Here is a 19,569-nt window from a genome sequence, read left to right on the forward strand (position 1 = left end):
CTTTGTTGTTACTGTGTTTGGCATATCGAATACATCACGGGAAGCTTGCCAGGCTCTGCCGTGCGGGCGAGATACTCTCGGTAGCTTGCCGGGCTCTCCGAGAGGGGCAGAGGAATCGAACTTGGGTCGGCCATGTTGGCTGCGTGCAAGGCAAATGCCCTACCGCTGTGCTATCACTCCAGCCCAGGTGTGACCCAAAAAGAAAAAAAAAAAAGGATCCTGAGTCTAAACAGACACAGCTTTGACCCAAACCTTTGGAAAGGCTTCTGGATGCAGCTTACCTGCCTGGAGACCACCAGGCATCCTGGCATCCTGGACTTTGAGGATGAGACCACATAGCGACTGACTCTCTCCTGATTTTGTCCCTCGAAACACAGGAGTCCCAGAAATGCGGGAAGGTAAAGTAGGGGCTTTGGTCCCTTTGGTCCACAAAGCCCACTCCTGGGTCAGAAGGCCTGGGTTCCAGCTCTTTTCCTCACTGTGACCTTGGGCAAGGGAGTTCTGACCTTGGGGCCTAGGGGGTCTCGTGCCCTGCCTACCTTAGAAGAACTCACAGGAAAGCATGTGGCGGTGGCATTGGGAACTGAAAACCCTTAAAGAAAAGCAAGGCCTGGGACTGGAGCAATAGTACAGTGGGTAGGGCATTTGCCTTGCACACGACTGACCTGGGTTCAATTCCCAGCATCCCATATGGTCCCCCCGAGCACCGCCAGGAGTAATTCCTGAGTGCATGAGCCAGGAGTAACCCCTGTGCATCACCGTGGGTGACTCAAAAAGGGGGAAAAAAAAAGAAGAAAAGCAAGGCCTGATTTATTATCTTTATTAGCCTGTGAGCTGCAGAGGGTCAGAGCCCCATGGGCTTCCTGGGGGAAGGGCCTAGTTCCAAGGGGAAGGAGCCAGAGCCAATCAATCAGGAAGACGAAAGGCAGGAAGTTCAGCTAAGGACCCTCCCCTTTCCCCATGGCCAGGCCCAGTTCATTTGAAGCCTTGGGTGGCCTGTGAGCAGGAGCTGGAGAAGCAATGACCTGTGTCAGTGAGGAACTCAGCAGGGGAAAGTGGGGAGGCAGGGCAGGAAGAGACACTGGAAGAGATGCTCTCATAGGCTGCTGTGGGCGCACGGCTGTGTGTTTCCAGTCGGGCCTTCATACCCTCCAAGGAAAGAGGTGGCCCATTGTGTTTGCTGATAGAACCTACCTGTGAGGCCATTTCTAAACCCATGTGTGCGCACATACGCACGCATGCACACACACACACACACACACACACGCACACACGCACGCACACATGCACACACACACACACACATACACACACAGCCAGACATTCAAACCTTCCCTGAGAGACTTCCCCATCTCCCCCAACACTCATGGCCACCTTCTCTGGACACTTAAGTTGCAATGTGTCCTTACTTGCACTTTAGACCTGGGAGTTGGGGTACACCCAGAGTGTTCTGGGTCTATTCCTGACTTCTTGCTCAGCAGTCACCCCAAATGGTACAAAGGATGAAACCAGGGTCAGTTCCATGCAAGTCAAGCATCATGTTTTTTGTTGTTGTTGTTGTTGGGGTGGCATACCCAGCTGTGCTCAGGCGTTACTCCTGGCTCTGTGCTCAGGGATCATTCCTAGAGGTGTTTGGGGGACAATATGGGATGCTAGGGATCAAACTCAAGTCAGTCTCATGCAAGACAAATGTCCTACTTCTGAACTATCATTCCAACCCCCATCTTCATTCCTGCACTCTCTCTCCGGTTTCTCCACAGCTTACTCCTGGTTGACCATTTCCTTTGGGTTTATGCCCCTGTGGGATGAGGTTATGAGTGCTCTGACTTTTATAGCAGCCACTGCCCCTGGGCTCACAACACGAACACTGAAAATCTACAAAAAAAAAAAAAATCCTCTGAAGACATTAAAGACCAAACTTAGAAGCCAGGGATGCTATTGAGAGGCTGTCAGATTCCGGGAAACAAAAGACTTTGAAGGCAGGAAGATGTGTCTGCTCCAGCCACTTATTCTTCCTGTGTCAAAATTATGACCGTCATATCCCCAGCAAGCCTCTAGGTTAGAACATCCCCAAAGACAGGGACCTCACTAGATCCGTAAACACCTTTTTTTTTTTTTTTGCTTTTTTGGGTCACACCCAACGATGTACAGGGGTTACTCCTGGCTCATGCACTCAGGAATTACTCCTGGCGGTGCTCAGGGGACCCTATGGGATGCTTGGACTCTAACATGGGTCCACTGCGTGCAAAGCATGCAAGGGTCAGCTGTGTGCAAGGCTCTACCCTCTGGTCATCGCTCCAGCTCCAATCCCTAACACTTTGGGTGTGGGGAATATTCTGGCTCTGGGAAATTGGTCTCTCTGTGACCCTTTCCCTCTTTTGTATCCAAATCTGTCATATGCTTCAGCTCACAGGACTCGCTACTGCCTGGTCTTGCGTGACTGGCTCTCTGTAGGACCTTGAACCATTCCCTCTAATTCTGAACGGGCTCCAAATGGGCTTTCTTGAATCATGCAGCCCTGGTTGGAAGCCCCGTCTTTGAAGTCCCCTTCGTGCAGATCAGAGCTGGATGATTACCTCTTTGTTCCAAACGCTGCCTGTCTACTCAAGGGGCCTCCGAGCACTTTCGCTTTCTTTGGCAGCCAGAGCCTGGTGGATGCGTGCTGAACTCAAATGTCAACCAGAGCCTCTCTTTCAGGCCTCTGCGGGATTACGTTCTCGTCTAAAGGGAGGTGCTTCATTGGTGGAATATAAAGTAACAGAATGGGAGACTAACACCCAAGGATAGCAGAGATAAGGGAGGATGGCTTTACGGCTTGGAAGCCGGCCTCACATGCTGGGGGGAAAAGGCAGCTCAGATAGAGAAGGGACCACCAAGTAAAGGATGCTTGGAGGGCCTGCTCAGGATCAGAGATGTCTGCTGAAAGTAGATTACAGACCGAACATGATGGCCACTTAATACCTGCATTGCAGAGCATGATAACCTCTCAGTATCTGCATTGCAAACCATAATGCCCAAAAGTAGAGAGTACGAGGGATATTGTCTGCCGTGCAGGCAGGGGAAGGGGGTGGGAAAGTGGGGGTATGCTGGGGACACTGGTGGTAGAGAAAGTGTACTGGTGGAGGAATGAGCGTTTGATCACTGTGTGATTGTAACTCAAACACGAAAACTTTTAACTATAACTACATCTCATAATGATTCAATAAAATTAAAAATAAAATACCTGCATTGCAGAGCGATAGCACAGTGCTATAAGGGCGTTTGCCTTACATGCAGCTGACATGGCCGACTCGAGTTCGATTCCTCAGCCCCTCTCGGAGAGCCCGGCAAGCTACCAAGAGTATCTCGCCCGCACGGCAGAGCCTGGCAAGCTACCCATGACGTACTCGATATGCCAAACATAGTAACAACAAGTCTCACGACAGAGACGTTAATGGGCCTGCTTGAGCAAATCGATGAACAATGGGAGGACCGTGATCATCGTGGTCATTGCAGACCACAACACCCTAAAGGAGAGAGAGAGAGAGTCGGGGGAGGGGGTAAAGGGATGAGGTGGTGGTGGCAGGAGGGATACTGGGCACATTGGTCGTGGAGAATGGGCACTGGTAGAGGGATGGGTACTCGATCACTGTATGACTGAAATGTAAGCACAAAAAGTGTGTAAGTCTGTAACTGTATCTCATGGTGATTCTTTAAAAATTTTTTTAAAAAGAAAAGAAAAATCAAATAGAAAAATAAAATAAAGGGCGGTGCTAAGGAATCATCTCTTTTGCACCTTGTCATTGGATTAAGGGACACAGATCTCATGTGGAAATGTGTTAGAATTTGTATTTGTTAGAGCAAATCCATCTTTCCAGACTGTCACTGTCTCAGTGGATCCCGAATGGTCATGTGATGTCAACCATGGCCTTCCGAGTTTCCTTGACGTTGAAAACGCTCAACCGTAAGGTCAAGTAGCTGACCATTGTGGTTTTGATGATTTCGCTTGATTGGGAGTTGTAAGACTTTTTAAAAAGTTAACAAACTATTTTCTTCCAGGAAAATACATTTGCTGTATTTTAGTAAGAGAATTTACTGGGACGGTGCTTACTCTGGGGAATTGATTAACCTTTCCTTTGATGCCCATAACACGACAAATTCTCGCCAAACTTCCATAAGACGAATGTGTATTCCATTGTAGGGCAGACCATTCAAAATTCATCTCTTAGATTAAGCTAGTTGAATTATCATTTCAGATACACTGTAGACGTAGTAGTGCACTTTTAGTCTTAAATGTCAAATTTGAGATAAATTTATCAAAGCTCCTCAAAGTATTCTAAAGCGTGCTTGTTTGGTGATCCAGAAAAATAGTATAGAAGGGGAGGCACTGCATATAGTCCCCTCCGCACTTCTAGGGATCATTTCTGAGCACAGAACCAGGAGTAATCCCTGAGCACTACCAGGAGTAGTCCAAGAACCCACCAGAAAAGCCAAAAAAAGGCAAAAAGCCTGTTGCTATTTGTGTCTTTTTACTGTTGTGTAGGGGCCACACCTGGCTGTGTTCAGGGTTTATTCCTAGCTCAGGGATCACTCATGGTGGATTTGGGGGCAGCCTTTAAGATACCTGGAATTGAACCTGGGGAGGCTACGTGCAAAGAAGGGACAGACAAGGAAAGAAATTAAGGGGGGAAGGAGATGAGAAAGGGAAGTAACAGGTGGCAGGAGCCTCAGGTACACAGGTAATGTGGAGTAATCTGCTTCTATCCAGACCCCAGAGTCAACAACACATCTCCCTGGCCGCTGATTTTTTTCTTCTACCACTGTCACTGTCACTGTCCTCCCGTTTTACTCGAGCGGACCCAGTAACGTCTCCATTGTGACACTTGTTACAGTGTTTGGCATATTGAATATGTCATGGGGAACTTGCCAGGCTTTGCCATGTGGGTGAGATACTCTCGGTAGCTTGCCAGGCTCTCCGAGAGGGGTGGAGGAATCAAACCCGGCTCAGCTGGGCTGGCTGCACGCAAGGCAAACACCCTACCACTGTGCTATAATACTATTATAGTATTAAGGTCTGGAGCAATAGCACAGTGGGTAGGGCGTTTGCCTTGCAAGAGGCCAACATGGCCGACCCGAGTTCTTTTACCAATATATATATTTTTTGCTTTTTGGGTCACATCTGGTGATACTCAGGGGTTACTCCTGTGGCTCTACACTCAGGAATTATTCCTGGCGGTGCTGGGGGCGGGGGCATATGGGATGTTGGGAATCGAACCTGGGTTGGCTGTGTGCAAGGCAAATGCCCTCCCCGCTGTGCTATCGCTCCAGCCCCTCTTTTACCAATTTTTAAAAGATTTTGCTGGATATATTTTGTTACTAGATTTCCCAGTGCACCAAGGTTTATATTTGCGGTGGTTTCTTTATGAGTGAGACTTTCGCCATTACTAAAAAATAAGACCCTTATCTCCCTGTCATCATGCCATGGGGAGCTGTATTCAACAAGGCAAGGACGCAACCCGTGCGTGAACTCGGAGCTATTCCATGATAACGGTGAGCAGACGCTTTCCCCAAACTTCCTGAGCCAGTCTCCAAACACAGTCTACTCCCCAGGATGGTGTTTAGGTAATGACTTCACTCCCTACTCATCACTGGATCATTCTGACCCACAAGGAGGCAGCGACACAGACGAGAAAGGAAGAAAAGACAGGAGTTCAATGACCAGAGGGACCAAGAAGAAAGCCATCTTCACTCAGGAAGCCATCTGTCACACCTCTTCCCTTTTCTTTCACTGTGATGGCTGGATAGCGCCACTAGCTTCTTCCAGAACAATCTAAGTCAAGCGTCCACCTTCACAGACAGTCATGGGTGATCCCCAACTCCACCATCCCCAAAGTTAGAGCATCTCTCTCCGCTCAAATCCTGACTCTGACATGTACGAGCCGTGTGGCTTGGTCACATTTGCTCTGTAAACTTGATCCCCAGAAAACCATACTCTGATAACTCCCTTCCAGAGAAGTTGTGAGGATTCAATAGGATAATTGTTGGGGTCGGGAGTTCCCTAGCCCCGGGAGGCATGGAGAGACCAGACAGACAACGTTCCTGCAGGAATTCAAGCGGGGTTTTATTCAAGCCAGCATGCTGGGGCTCTGCAACATACCCAAGAGCGGGCAGAGGCTGAGAGCCCCGAACTCAGAAACAGGTCATCTTTTATACAGTTTGAGAACAAAGACCACATATTGCCGATACGTGTTATTTTGCACATATTTTGTCAATACGTGTTTTACTGGGTTCCTTGCAGTTTTTCTTGGAGTATCTCGACCCAAACTTCTTGACCTGGTCACATAGTTTCAGATTCCAGGATGGTCAAAACACTCTACCTATCTTTAAATAGTTATGTCTTATTCTAGCCCATACCTTACACATCTACTGGGTTCAAACCAATTTTGTAACCTCAAGGCTGCTGAACTGTTTACAGAAAGCAATTTTGCAAGTTAATTAACTCCTTCCTAGCATCCCTAGCTCCTTTCATAATGAAGGGGGAAGTGTCCTATATATAAGGAGCCACTGACAAGATTCTTGCCCTTTCGTGTCAGAGACGGGGAAGAAGGGAGAGGTTTGAGTCATACCCAGCGGTGCATGGGGCCTATTCCTGGTTCTGCGTGAAGGGATCACTCCTGGCAGTGCTCTGAAAACCATAAGCTACGCCAGGATAGAACTGGGGCGGGCTGCATGCAAGGCCTTAGCCCTGTGCTATCACTTCACCCTTGGACTGACAGGTTCTTTTCTTTTCTTTATACATATTTTTTAACGAATCACCGAGAGATGCAGTTACAGACTTACAAACGTTAGTTCCTTTCTTCTATTAAAGAACTGTTGTATACAAAGCTACTGGTAGTTGGAGTTTTAGAAACATAATGTATACAAGCGGTACCACATGGAAAGTATCATGCAAAGCGAAATGAGTCAGAAAGAGAGGAATAGACATAGAAAGGTCGCATTCATCTGGGAGACATAAAGTAACAAAATAGGAGATTAATACCCAAGAATAGCCGAGATCAGTATCAGGAGGATAACTCCATGGCTTAGAGGTCAGCCGGGCATTTTAGGGGAAAGGACAGCTCAGATAGAGGAGGGAGCACCAAATAAAGGGTGATTGGAGGATCCTCCCAGGATGGGAGATGCATGTTGAAAGTAGACTATGGACCGAACATGATTGCCACTCAAGGCCTCTTTTGCAGACCACAACACCCAAAAGGAAAGAGAGAACAATGGGGAATGCCCTGCCACAGAGGCAGGGTGGGATTGGGGGGATGGGGGTGGGAGGGATACTGGAATTAGTAGTGGTGGAGAATGGGCACTGGTGGAGGGATGGGTACTTAATCATTGTATAATCGAAACCCAAGCACAAAAATTTGTAAGCCTACAACTGTACCTCATGGTGTTTCACTAATAAAAATATAAAAAAATTAAAAAAAAAAAAGAAACGTAATGTTCTAACACCAACTCTACCACCAGCATCAGCTTCCCTCCACCAGTGTCTAACACCGACTCTACCACCAGCATCAGCTTCCCTCCACCAGTGCCTCCCACCCTTCCAGCCTGTCACCTCGACAGGCACAAGGCAAAGTCTGGCAGTGGTGGTGCTCAGTGTTATTGGCCCTGTGGTCTGGATATAGAACTCTACCACTCCCCAACGTCACCCGTTTAAATCAAGGCCCCAGCCCTCTGCAACTTCCCTTTCTCATCTCCTTTCCTCTTCTCAATTTCTTTCCTTCTCTGTCCTTCTCCTCCCTATACTCTGGCGTCCAGGGTGATCTCGACATCCCCTCTTTCTCACATCCAATTTCCCTGGTCCAATACGCTACAGACAAATCCCAACCAAGTCAGCACTCAGTCTCCAGAGGGCCGCGTGGGGCTCCTGGTCAGAGCTGCTCTCCTTTCAGGGTTTTCCATTTTAACTGGAGCGATAGCACAGCGGCTAGGGCATTAGCCTTGCAAGTGGCCAAACTGGGTTCGATTCCTCCGTCCTGCTTGGAGAACCCAGCAAGCGACCGAGAGTATCCCGCCCGCACGGCAGAGCCTGGCAAGCCCCCCCTTGGTATATTCGATATACCAAACACAGTAACAACAAGTCTCACAATGGAGACGCTACTGGTGCCCGCTCGAGCAAATCTATGAACAACGGGACAACAGTGCTACAAGTGACAGTGCTACAGCCAAGCGACAGGAGAAACCAAAAGAAAATCACGCAGTCTCTTGGTATCCGCAGAAGCAAGACAGGAACAAGGAAGGTTGAGGGGAGGGACCCAACCCAGGTGGCCTAGCAGAGCAGCCTCAGCAGGGAGGCCTGACCTCAGCCCTCAGAAGCCTCCATGAAGCCTTTGGTGCCTGACAGAATGCTCCCTGCACCCCAGGAAGCCAGCCTGTAAGAGCAAACATGGGGAGCAACACTAGAGAGGCTGGGAGGGAAGCAACCCAGAGAGGACCCTTCCCTCCTCCCCCACGCAGTCCCGCCTCCCTGGGCTCAGGCACAGAAGCCCCCAGGAGTGGAGTGAGGTGCTTGCTCCACAGAGGTGGGGAATCACAGGTGAGTTCCAGGGGAACCATTATGAAAGAGAGAGTGGAGAAGAGAGAGTTAGGGGCGGACCTCAAAGGATGAGTGCTCCTTAAAGCCTGGAGGATCAGCCCAGTCCAACTGCAAGGTGAGACAATCAGGGGACGCCTGGATGTCTTTTTCTTTTTTTCTTTTTGGGTCACGATAGCACAGTGGTAGGGCGTTTGCCTTGCACGCAGTTAACATGGCCAACCCGAGTTCGATTCCTCCGCCCCTCTCAGAGAGCCCGGCAAGCTACCGAGAGTATCTCGCCCACACGGCAGAGCCTGGCCACCCGTGATGTATTCGATATGCCAGACACAGTAACAACAAAGTCTCCAAAGGAGACGTTACTGGGCCCGCTCGAGCAAATCGATGAACAACGGGAGGGCCTTTACTTACTTTACTTTTTGGGTCACATCCGGAGATGCACAAGGGGTTATTCCTGGCTCTGCACTCAGGAATTACTCCTGGAGGTGCTCAGGGGACCATATGCGATGCTGGGAATCGAACCCGGGTCGGCTGCGTGCAAGGCAAATGCCCTACCCGCTGTGCTATTGCTCCAGCCCCTTGATGTCTTATTTTTATGTTATTTTATGTGGTTTTGGGGGGGGGTCCACACTCAGTGGTGCTCAGGGCTTACTCCTGGCTCTGCCCTCAGGAATCACTCCTGTTGGGGTTCAGGATGCTGGGAATCAAACCCAGGCCAGTTACGTGCAAGGCAAGTGCCTTATCCAATGTACCATCTCGCTGAGGCGTGACTCCTGGTTCTGCAATCAGGAATCACTCCAGGCAGTGCTCAGGGCCTCCTGTGCGATGCCAGGGATCGAACCCAGGCCATCTGCATGCGAGGCAAACACCTTACCCCCTGTACTATCTCTCCAGCCCCTGTCACAGGGCGTTTGAGCGATGCCAGGTGCACCTGTCCCGTTAAGTGCGTGCTTATGACCCTGTGTATAGCGTGTGCACATGCACATACAAATAAGTGTCATCAGACGGTAGAGACGGAAGGGGGGATGTGTGGGAAGAAAAATGGGGGGAGCAAAAAGTCATGCAGATGTTTATACAAGGCTCGGGTTCCACAGGCCTTTCTAGAGAGTCTGCAGGGAGCCAGGAGGTGAGATGTAGTTAGCAATAACTTACACTGCCAGCCTCCCACGGGGACTGTGAAAATTAATTAACCTTCACAAAGTGCTTTTGAACACTGCGAGGGAAGGTACCACGCTGGAGTCAGGCCTGCCTTTTCCGGGCCCGGCTCTCCCAGCTAATCACAAGCCCTCCAAGACCTTCCTGCCATGGAATATCGTGGCGGTCCAAATATTTGCGCCCGATTCGCTCTCTCCTTTGCTTTCCCGTGGGTCTAAGATCTGTGAGGATTTCAGAAAGCCATCTGGTCTGCCCTCTCCCTTCTAGACGGTGGCCAGGGTTGTGGTGGAGGGGGGTGGTGGGGGGGTTGGTGTTTAAAATTAATCCAGGAAAGCAGCGAGCTGCTTTCTTCCCCACATGAAAAGTGGAGTCTTGACCTTGGTCAGAACAAATGGCATTTCTGCCCGCGGTAGATAAATCTCAGAAGAAGATTTATCCGGAACTGAGTGAGGCAGGCCTTCAGAAACGGCCACTGACCTTGGAGACGATCTTTGCCTGTGCTTCCATTGTGGGTGGGCAGTAGCTTAATCAATAAGGCTTCTGGCTTGCAAAGTCTGGCGAGGGACGAAGTCAAAGGGGAGAAAACCCCTTTAAAGGCTCAGGTCAAGGGCTACAGAATTAGTGCAGGGTCTATGGCGTCTGTGTTGCAAACGGCCGACCCCAGTTCCACTCCCGACGCCACGTATGGTCCCCCTGAGACTCGCCAGGAGTAAGTCCTGGACATAGAACCAAGAATGAGGCGTTAGCACTATGGGGTGTGGACCCAAACCCTCCCCCACCCCAAATATAAGCTCATTGCATCCGGACCCCACAGTGGGTTATTGTCGCCGGGCCACCCCAGGGGGAAAGGGTGTTGTCCCTCCGCCTGCTCCCCCTTGGCAACTCAGTGGCCGTCATCCTCCAGAAGCCACTGGACAGTCAGGTCTGGGCCCACAGTGACGAAACTTGTTGGGCCTCACGGGATGGGGGTGGAGCCGGTCCTGGTCTCCCCGTCCCAACGAGACCCCAAGTCATCACCCAAGAACGGCTTCATTGGCTCCTGATTAAGCTGCTCAATGGCCATGATCCCAGAGACTCAGGAGCAAATCTCGAAACCCAGTGGCTTTTGGCAGAAATCCCTCCAGATTTAAGTGTTAAAATTTCAGAATTTCAAAATCACATGGCCCTACTGCAGCCACGCGACATCGTATGTTGTTCATAACCAGCAATGGAACACAGGTTGTCTACTGTTGCCTTTTTAGCGGATCTGAGTGTTGGCGTAAAATATCGAATAATTGGTGGGTCTGGTGTCGAAATGTTGAGTGTTATCAAAGTGGAGAGAGAGTAATGTGGAATCATCTGCCCCACAGGTAGGGGAGGGTGTGGGATAGGGGTATATTGGGGTTTTCGGTGGTGGAGAATGGGTACTGGTGAGGGTGCAGGTGTTTCATTGTGTGACCGGGACTTAGCCAGGAGTAACCCCTGAGCATCGCCAGGTATGACCCAAAAAAGCAAAAAAAAAAAAAAAAAAAAAAAAAAAAAAGCTCATGTGTTCCCGCCCCCCATCAGAGAAGCGACCCTCTGTGATTTCGGAGTCCAGGCTCAGAAGAAGGAGGGAAAAATCCTCCTTCTGCCAGCCGCTCTGATTTTCCCAGCAGCTTGAGGTTCACCACGCTCAGATCCAAGCATCTGTGTGTCCAAGGTAGTCAATTGTCTGGGACGCGTCAAGTGTTTGCTGATGCTGGAGTGGGGAGTGGGAGTGGGCTGACCACACCTCTAGGGCCAGGAGTGGCCAAGGTCATGGGCGTCACGCTGGATGCCACATTCCATCACAGAGTGACTGGTAAAGGGTCAGACCGTTTGCTGTTTGGCCAGAGAAGAAAAGAGAAGCCAGCCCGGTCCAGGGAGGAACGAGGCAGGAGCAATTCAGACTCACCAACGCCCCCTGCCGCCCTCTCAGGGGCACTGCAGGCTCCCAATGGCAAAATGAATATTAAACCCCCCACTCCCCACCCCAGGTTCCTTTCTCTCCCTGAAGTGGGTATCTCATAGTCTCTCTCTCTCCTTGTCCCTGTCTCTCTGCCCATCTCACGCACGCACGCACACACACAAGCACACGCACCCAGGAACGAAGCTGAAACTGCCAGAGTCCGTAGAAAATTCTGCAAAGCTGTGAAATTGCCAATTGGATTTTTTAAGATGGATGGGTTCCCCCTAATTAGATTCTGCTACCTTGTAGAAACCAACTTCACGGCTTTATCCCGTCCCATAAAGCAAACCATTTTTCATTAGTGGGGTTTACAAATCATCGCCCTGGTGTAAGCTGATGCACACGGGGCCGCGCCTTTTCAATCTGCTCCTAGGGGTCTGTGTTAACAGACTCCTTCTTCTGCTCCGGATAATAATATCCTGGCAACAAAACCGTGTGCTGGATGATGCCTCAGCCTTGTCACCTGCGGTCCTCACCCTGAAATTCTTCCTTTTTTTTTTTTTTTTTTTTGCTTTTTGGGTCACACCCGGCGATGCACAGGGGTTCCTCCTGGCTCTGCACTCAGGAATTACTTCTGGCGGTGCTCGGGGGACCATATGGGATGCTGGGAATCGAACCTGGGTCGGCCGCGTGCAAGGCAAACACCCTACCCGCTGCCCGCTGGTATTACTCCAGCCTCCTCTCCCTCCTCCAGTTTTTATAAATAGTTCTGTACTCAGAGGTCACTGCCGGCAGGTTCGGGGTATGAGATGGGGTGCTGGGGATTAAACCCAGGTCAGCGGTGTGCATGGCAAGCCCGTTGCCCTCTGTGCTGTCTCTCTGGCCGCTATGCTTCCTTACTGACTGCAAAGATACCGAGAGGTCTGGCCCTGCTTCGAGGTGAGGATGGAAGGTCCTCCCTGATGTTGGGAGGCGAGCGAGATCAGTATCTTGTCCGTGCGTAAAGCGGGAAGAAGAAATGGGGTGTACGTGTGTAAAAGGAGGAGAAAACCACCGTGGCTGGCTACACTGGCCAGGGGTTCAACGCAGGAATTTGCCAAGAGGCATACAAATCTACCTCTTTGCTGGGGGAGGACATTTTATGGGCAAACACTCATACACTCAAACATGGGGTTGGGCTGGACATCACTGGTTTGACTCAGAGCCCGGCTCTAGAGCTGTGTCCACAGCTCTCGGTGCTGGGGGCATCACTGTGCCCTGCTTCTCATGTGACATCTGAGCGACAAGGGCTCTTAGGGGTCATCTGACCCCATCATGATCCAGACAGGATGTTGCAAGGGGAAGCCTCGGTTTCCCCTTGGCAGCTGCTGGGAGCAGTTCCATTTGGGCTGGCTCCGCTCTATATTTTTAAACATCCCTGCAAAATCTGGGGCTCTTTCTGAGAATGTGACGCTTTACAAGTTCCCAAGACCATAAATTCTGTCCCAGACCTTGGGCTCACAGGAGACTAAGAGATAAGGGGCAATAGCTAGACGAAATGAATGATCAACCAGATAACCTCAAAGTCCCTAAACAAGCCAGACCACTTGGTAATCCAGTAGGAATCCTTGCACTGCATAAGACAGAGGGACCCAGGTTTTCTATTAAAAACAATCAACAACACACACAGCAAAAAATGAGTCATACTGAACTTAGTCTTATGCTAAATTCCTCTCTGGTTGGAGACTTTCTTTCTCTTTTACTTTTCAATACATTTCAATACATTTCTGAGCATCTTTATGGCTCAATGTTTTCATCCGTGAACATATCGAGGAGTCTGGGAACCACGGAATAACCCCAGGACCCGCCATCACGGCTCCTGTGTCAATGTGACCAACCTCTTTAATAGAGGAACACGCAAGAGACTCCAACAGAGAATGTGAGCGTTTGACCTGGGCAATCTCGGAAAGCGCGAGATTGCACAGGATCTGTTTGTTCCAGGTATATTCGCACAAGCGTTTTCCAGGTACATTCCCACAAGAGTGGACAGGCATCGCAAAGCCAACTGCCTCTCTTTGGGTGAGTCGCTAAGCAGAAGGTTCAAAAATCATTTTCTCCTGTTGCCAGTAAGGAGCAGATATACAGAGAGATAAAGCAAGTGAGAGAGAGTTAAAGTTGTGGTCACACAGCAGTGCCCGGGCAAGAGCTGGGCTCTCTCTTCTTTTTGTGCTCTGTTAGTCCAGCCCGACATTCTGTTTCTGCACCGAGAGCCTAGCTGGAGATCAGAACTAGCCAGAGGGCTCCAGGGGGAACCCCAATTCCAACAGAGCTCCCCAGCTTGGAGTGGGCTTTCCTCAGCTGACCCCAGGGAGATAGAGCAGACAGGACAGAGAGAGAGAAAGAAAGAGAGCGTGAGAGCGAGTGAGAGAGAGAGAAAGAGAGCGAGAGAGAAAGAGAGAGTGAGAGCAAGCAGGAGAGAGAAAGAGAGACAGAGAAAGAGAGAGCGAGAGAGAAAGAGAGAAAGAGAGAAAAAGAGTGAAAGAGGAGAGAGAGAAAGAGAGTGAAAGAGAGAGGAAAGAGAGAAGAGAGAGAGAGAGAGAGAGAGAGAGAACATAGAAGGTTGAAAGCTTTCCGTTCCTTTTGCTCCTTCAGCCAGAAGAGACCTTGACTTTCCTCTCAAGGACTCTGAGAGCAATCCTGGACCGAGGGCAGGAGCAGCAGCAGGGGCCACTTCAGGAGAGACGGAAGGGCTGAGAGGTGCTTCTCTGAGTCAGGAGCTGACGCTCCCGCAGGAGGGCAAGAAGGTGAAAATCCGCTTCCTGTAGAGCTAAGATCAAATGCCATAAATGCCCTGGGTATGGGGGAGCTGCTGCCAAGAGCCTGCCGTTCCCTCCACTCTGCTCTGAGAACCAGAGCGCCCCCTCCCGGGCCAGGAGAGAGCACAGGAGCCTCGCAGAGCTTCCTTGCACGCACAAGGCCTTGGCTTTGACTCCGGGCACTGCCTGCTCATTCTCCATGGCCCTGGTGGCCTCCAGCACCTCTGGGCCTGAGCATTGGACTGTTGGCCCTGTTGGCCTAGTACCCCCAAGAGGGATTCTCGGGACCACTGAGCACTGCTTGGCCACACTGCTGGTCTTGGGACCACCCGGTGTGCAACCAGATGAGACCAGGTTGTCTGCTTAGATGAAGGCTCGAACTCTGCACTTCTGCAGTCTGTCCCTCGGAGACAGAGACTCGTTTGAAAGAAAAAGATCCTGACAAACATGCAGTATTTCAACCTTGACCCTGCTTCGAAGGCCTGTGCACATCACCACCTCGATTCTTACAATGCCAGGAGACAGGTCCTGTGGTCAGCCAGTTCTTATGGACTGTGAATGGCTAAAAGAAGCCAAGGTTTACCCTGGGGTGCGTCTGACTCCGGGCTAGTCGACTGCCAATCTGTATCGAAGCTCTCAACTCACACCTTGTTTCACCCAACTCACCCTTGCTTTCCCCAACTCACACTCTTTCTTTCTTTGGGGGAGTCACCTCTGAAAAGGTTCTTCATTCCCCATTAGCTAAACGGGGTTCCCTCAGAGACGTCTTGCTGCACTTTGCTCCTAAAGGTTCATTTCTGCAGACCCGGGGAGGACCTAGTAGACATCAAATGATCGGGGAGGCACAAGATAGCAAGAGCTGGCCGGGCGACCAGCGAGTGACCCGGGGAGCCCCTGGGTGTCCTGTTTTCACTCGCATTCCAGGCTCTCTCTGGGAGCGTTCAGTGGACACTGATAGGGTCTCTGGGCAGGGCACCAGGAAGCATGGCCCAGAAGCTTCTGTGGCAGGCCCTGGGCCTAGGTCATAATCCTTGTGGCTCCTGTACAATGTCTGAGTTCCCTAGCAGAGACAGGAGTGGGTCGCAGAGGCGAGCACTGGACCGGTGGTCCACGCCTCTGAGCTCCCCGAACCTGAGGACACGGGGGTCTTCATCGGAACCTGCCTTCCCTACAACTCCAGGTCCTGCTGTGAGGGCAGACTGGCTGTCTGGAGCCCACCCCAACCATGCATTCTCATGGGGTGCCTTCAGAGGGTGGGGGTGCGTTTGTGACACACATGTGCTGGCTGACTCGGGTCCAGCTTCGGTGGCCTGGGGGGAGGTGCCAGGGTCCGTTTGCCTGGTTCCGCCCTCAGCACAAATGAGGAAGTGTAGAAGTGAGGAGAAAGCTTGGGTCTGGGGAAAGGGTGGTGGGAGGGGCACGTTTACAGGGATGGGGTTGGCATAAAGTGATGGAGATGAGACTGGAGTAGTCCAGCATAGGGGTCTTCCTGCCCAGAGCCCCTGCCAGGAAAAGGGGGTCTTGGGCTGGAACGATAGCACAGCGGGTAGGGCGTTTGCCTTGCTTGCGGTTGACCCAGGTTCGATTCCTCCATCCCTCTCAGAGAGCCTGGCAAGCTTCTAAGAGTATCCCACCCGCATGGCAGAGCCTGGCAAGCTACCCATGGTGTATTCCATATGCCAAAAACAGTAACAACAAGGCACAATGGAGACATTACTGGTGCCCGCTTAAGCAAATTGATGAATAACGGGAGGACAGTGCTACAGAGCTACAGTGGGCTCCTGGCGGTGTCACTCTGAATCCCACCAGCTCTGGATCCCCGAACTTTTTTCCTTGCCCTTCCCACTTCTTCATCTGTGAAATGCAGCTAATGAGAGGCCAGAGAGATAGCCCAGAGGGTAAGCGTTTGCCTTGTATGACTTTGGCTTGATCTATGGCACCACCTGGGGTTCCTTGAACCCTGCCAGAGTGATCCCTGAGCACAGAGCCAGGAGGAAGCCCTGGGCACCACTAGGCGTGGCCTGCTCCCCTGCTCCCCACCCCCACACAGCAAAGGAGAAACTGGCTGATTGAAGGAGTGTTCCTCAAGAAGCGAGTCTAGCAGGGCCAGCGAGATAATATGGGGCAAAGGCACTGAACCTGCAGGCAGTTGGCCTTGGTTTGATTCCCAGCCCCTCAGAGATCCCCCAAGAACTGCCAGGAGTGATCCTTGAGCTCAGAGCCAGGAACAAGCATGGAGTACCACCAGGTATGGCCCCAACAACAACAACCAATTAAAAAAAAGAGAGAGAATTTAGAATAGCGTGGAGCTATGGCGAGCTCCCAGTCCATGCGAATGAGGCTGGAGAATCTGTTTATGGGGTTGGGGAGATAAATCCAGAGGCAGAGCATGTGCCCTGAACATGTGAACCCTGAGTTTGCTTCCTGACACCCCATGCCCCCAGCCCTGGGGCTGGTCCCAGGTTGGTTCTGAGCCTCCACAGGGCCCATGCAGCTCTCAACAGTCCAGCCTGCACCACAGGGCCTTTGCATCACCAAAACTCTGGCAGCTCTATCATGGGGGTGTCCCAGACATGACCAAGCCAGGAGCCCACTGAGGGCTGTTGTTGTGCCCTGTGCCCCAGAGCGTGGCCGAGACGCAGCGGGTACTCACTTTTTCAGGGCGCTCTCCAGCTCTGTCTTCTCATCCTGGGCTTCTTGGAGCTGTGCGAAGATTCGGGTCAGGACGTCCTCAAAGCTGGCCAGGAGGTGGGGCTCGTCCTTCCGCAGCTGCAGCCACAGTTGCTTCACGTCGCTCTCGCTGCAGGAGCAGAAGGGACCTCAGGGTCAGGGGGTTCCCATGGGTGACTCGGGGGTCATCACAGCAGAGCTGACCATCTTTACCATGGTGCCAGGGCTGAGAATGCATTGCAACAGGGGACCAGGAGGGGGAGGAGGGGACAGTGGAAACGGGGTCAAGGGGGAAGGAGGAAAAATTTGGCCACGCTCGGAGGACGATGCTCAGAGCAGAGAGGGGAAGGGGGGCAATCTGGTGGACCTGGTGGATGGCAGGAAGGAACTCTCAGGGCTCTCATGGGGAGAACAGCATCCCCCCATGGGCCTGGGGGTGTCAGGAGTGACAGACAGGCAGAGCGCAGGGAGGGAGCAGGTCTAAGTGACGTGTGTGAACCTGGAAGGCAGAGAGAAAATCAGGAGGGACAGAGGTGGGCAGAGAGACAAAAACTCGGGGTGACAGGTGCAGAAACAGGCCTGCAGGCCATCGGCAACACTCAGGGACACGCTGATGGGGAAGGGGTGGCAGGAGGAGGCGCGCTCCAGGGCCTGCGGTTTCCTCCTAGAGAAACTCACTCAGTCATAGGCAGGGAGCCCTCCATGGCACCCCCCTTACAAGCTCAAGCCTCTCCGACAGGGGGCAGCTCCAATGAGGCACTCTTTCAGGATAAAGAATGAAACTCTCCAAGTTTGTGGAACAGGTGCCAGGTCTGAGAGACTGCTCCAAAGGGGTATCTGACTGTGACGTGTGAGGAACTATGGAACCAAGGGCAGGCTTCAGAGCAACAGCCTCCTTGGACTAGTTACGGAGAGTCAGTCTAATCACCACTCCCTCCCATACTCCTTCCTCCCTTTGCTTCATTCCATCCACATATCTGCCAACTTGTCCATTCATTCACGCATCCACCCCAAACTATCAATCTGTTCAGCCAGCCAGCCCAACTATTCCATCTATCCATCCATTTGTCGCAAACTATTTATTCATTCTTTCATCCATCCATCCACTCATCTATTCATCTATCCACCCAACCATCTACCCTTCCATCCATCCATCTATCCATCCATCCACCCACCCACCCACCCACTCATCCATCTATCCATTCATCCATCCACCCACCCATCCATCCACCTACCCACCTACCCATCCATCCATCCATCCATCCATCCATCCATCCATCCATCCATCAACCCACCCATCCATCCACCCATCCATCCATCCACCCATCTACTCATCCATCCACCCAAACATCCATCCAACCACCCATCCACCCATCTACCCACCCATCCACCCAACCATCCACCCAATCATTCATCCACCCATCCACCCACCCATCTATCCACCCATACATCCACTCATACATCCACCCATCCACCCACCCATCCATCCACCCATCTACCCACCCATCTAACCAACCCATCCATCCACCCAACCATCCACCCAACCATTCATCCACCCATCCACCCACCCATCTATCCACCCATACATCCACCCATCCATCCACCCACCCATCCATCTACCCATCTACCCATCCATCTAACCAACCCATCCATCCATCCATCATCCATCCATCCATTCATCCATCCATCCATCCACCCAACCATTCATCTACTCATCCATCCACCCATCCACCCACCCATCTATCCACCCATCCACCCATCCATCCATCCATCAACCCATCCCAAAACATTCACCCATCTATCCCAAACTATTCCCTCTATCCATCCATTCACCCATCCATTCTTCTACCCCAAACCATCCATCCATCAATCTTAAACTATCCCATTCTATCCATTAATCTTCTACCCACCCATATGAAATATCCCATCCATCCAATCACCCATCCGTCCATCCTTTCCTCCATCTCAAACCATCCCAAACTACGCATGAATGAATGCATTCCTCCCAAACAATCTACTTAACATCCCAAGCCATCTTATCTACCTACCTACCCACCCATCCATCCTAAACATCCCATCCACTCATCCCAAACCACCCCATCCATCAATCCATCTATTCAGTCTTGATCCAAAACCAACCATCTATCTATCAAACGAGTATTTGCTATCAATTGAAAAATCTAATAACATGAGAAAGTCTGGGGAAAAAGAGAAGGGGAGAGAAATCCCCTACTTCCCAGAACGAGGTCCACTTTCCCACATAGACCACATTGTGGCTGTCCACTTTACTGGACAGAAACAACTGGGATGACACAGAGGAATCAAGGAGATGCCTGATGGCCTCCAATCCCCATGGGCGGTCGGTCCCTGCATGAAGTAAGCGCATCACAGAACCAAGCTCCTCCTTGCTCTCTAATCTCTCCGCTCACGTCTGCTGGGGTCTGCTCCTGTTGAAGCCAGGCAGTGGGCCAATGGGC

The 19,569-nt window shown here is 51.3% G+C and overlaps 1 protein-coding gene across 1 annotated transcript in view; it reads right to left on the reverse strand.

Annotated features, from left to right (window-relative positions):
• Positions 1–19,569, reverse strand: part of CRACR2A (calcium release activated channel regulator 2A) — a 101,096-nt gene that overhangs the window by 59,667 nt on the left and 21,860 nt on the right. The window contains exon 5 of the mRNA XM_056117789.1: positions 17,076–17,222. Within this exon, the coding sequence (XP_055973764.1) occupies positions 17,076–17,222 (147 nt within the window). The remainder of the gene's footprint in view (positions 1–17,075; positions 17,223–19,569) is intronic.

The sequence above is a fragment of the Sorex fumeus genome, unplaced genomic scaffold (assembly GCF_029834395.1).
Source record: "Sorex fumeus unplaced genomic scaffold, SorFum_2.1 ptg000036l, whole genome shotgun sequence".
NCBI classification, from domain to species: Eukaryota; Metazoa; Chordata; class Mammalia; order Eulipotyphla; family Soricidae; genus Sorex; species Sorex fumeus.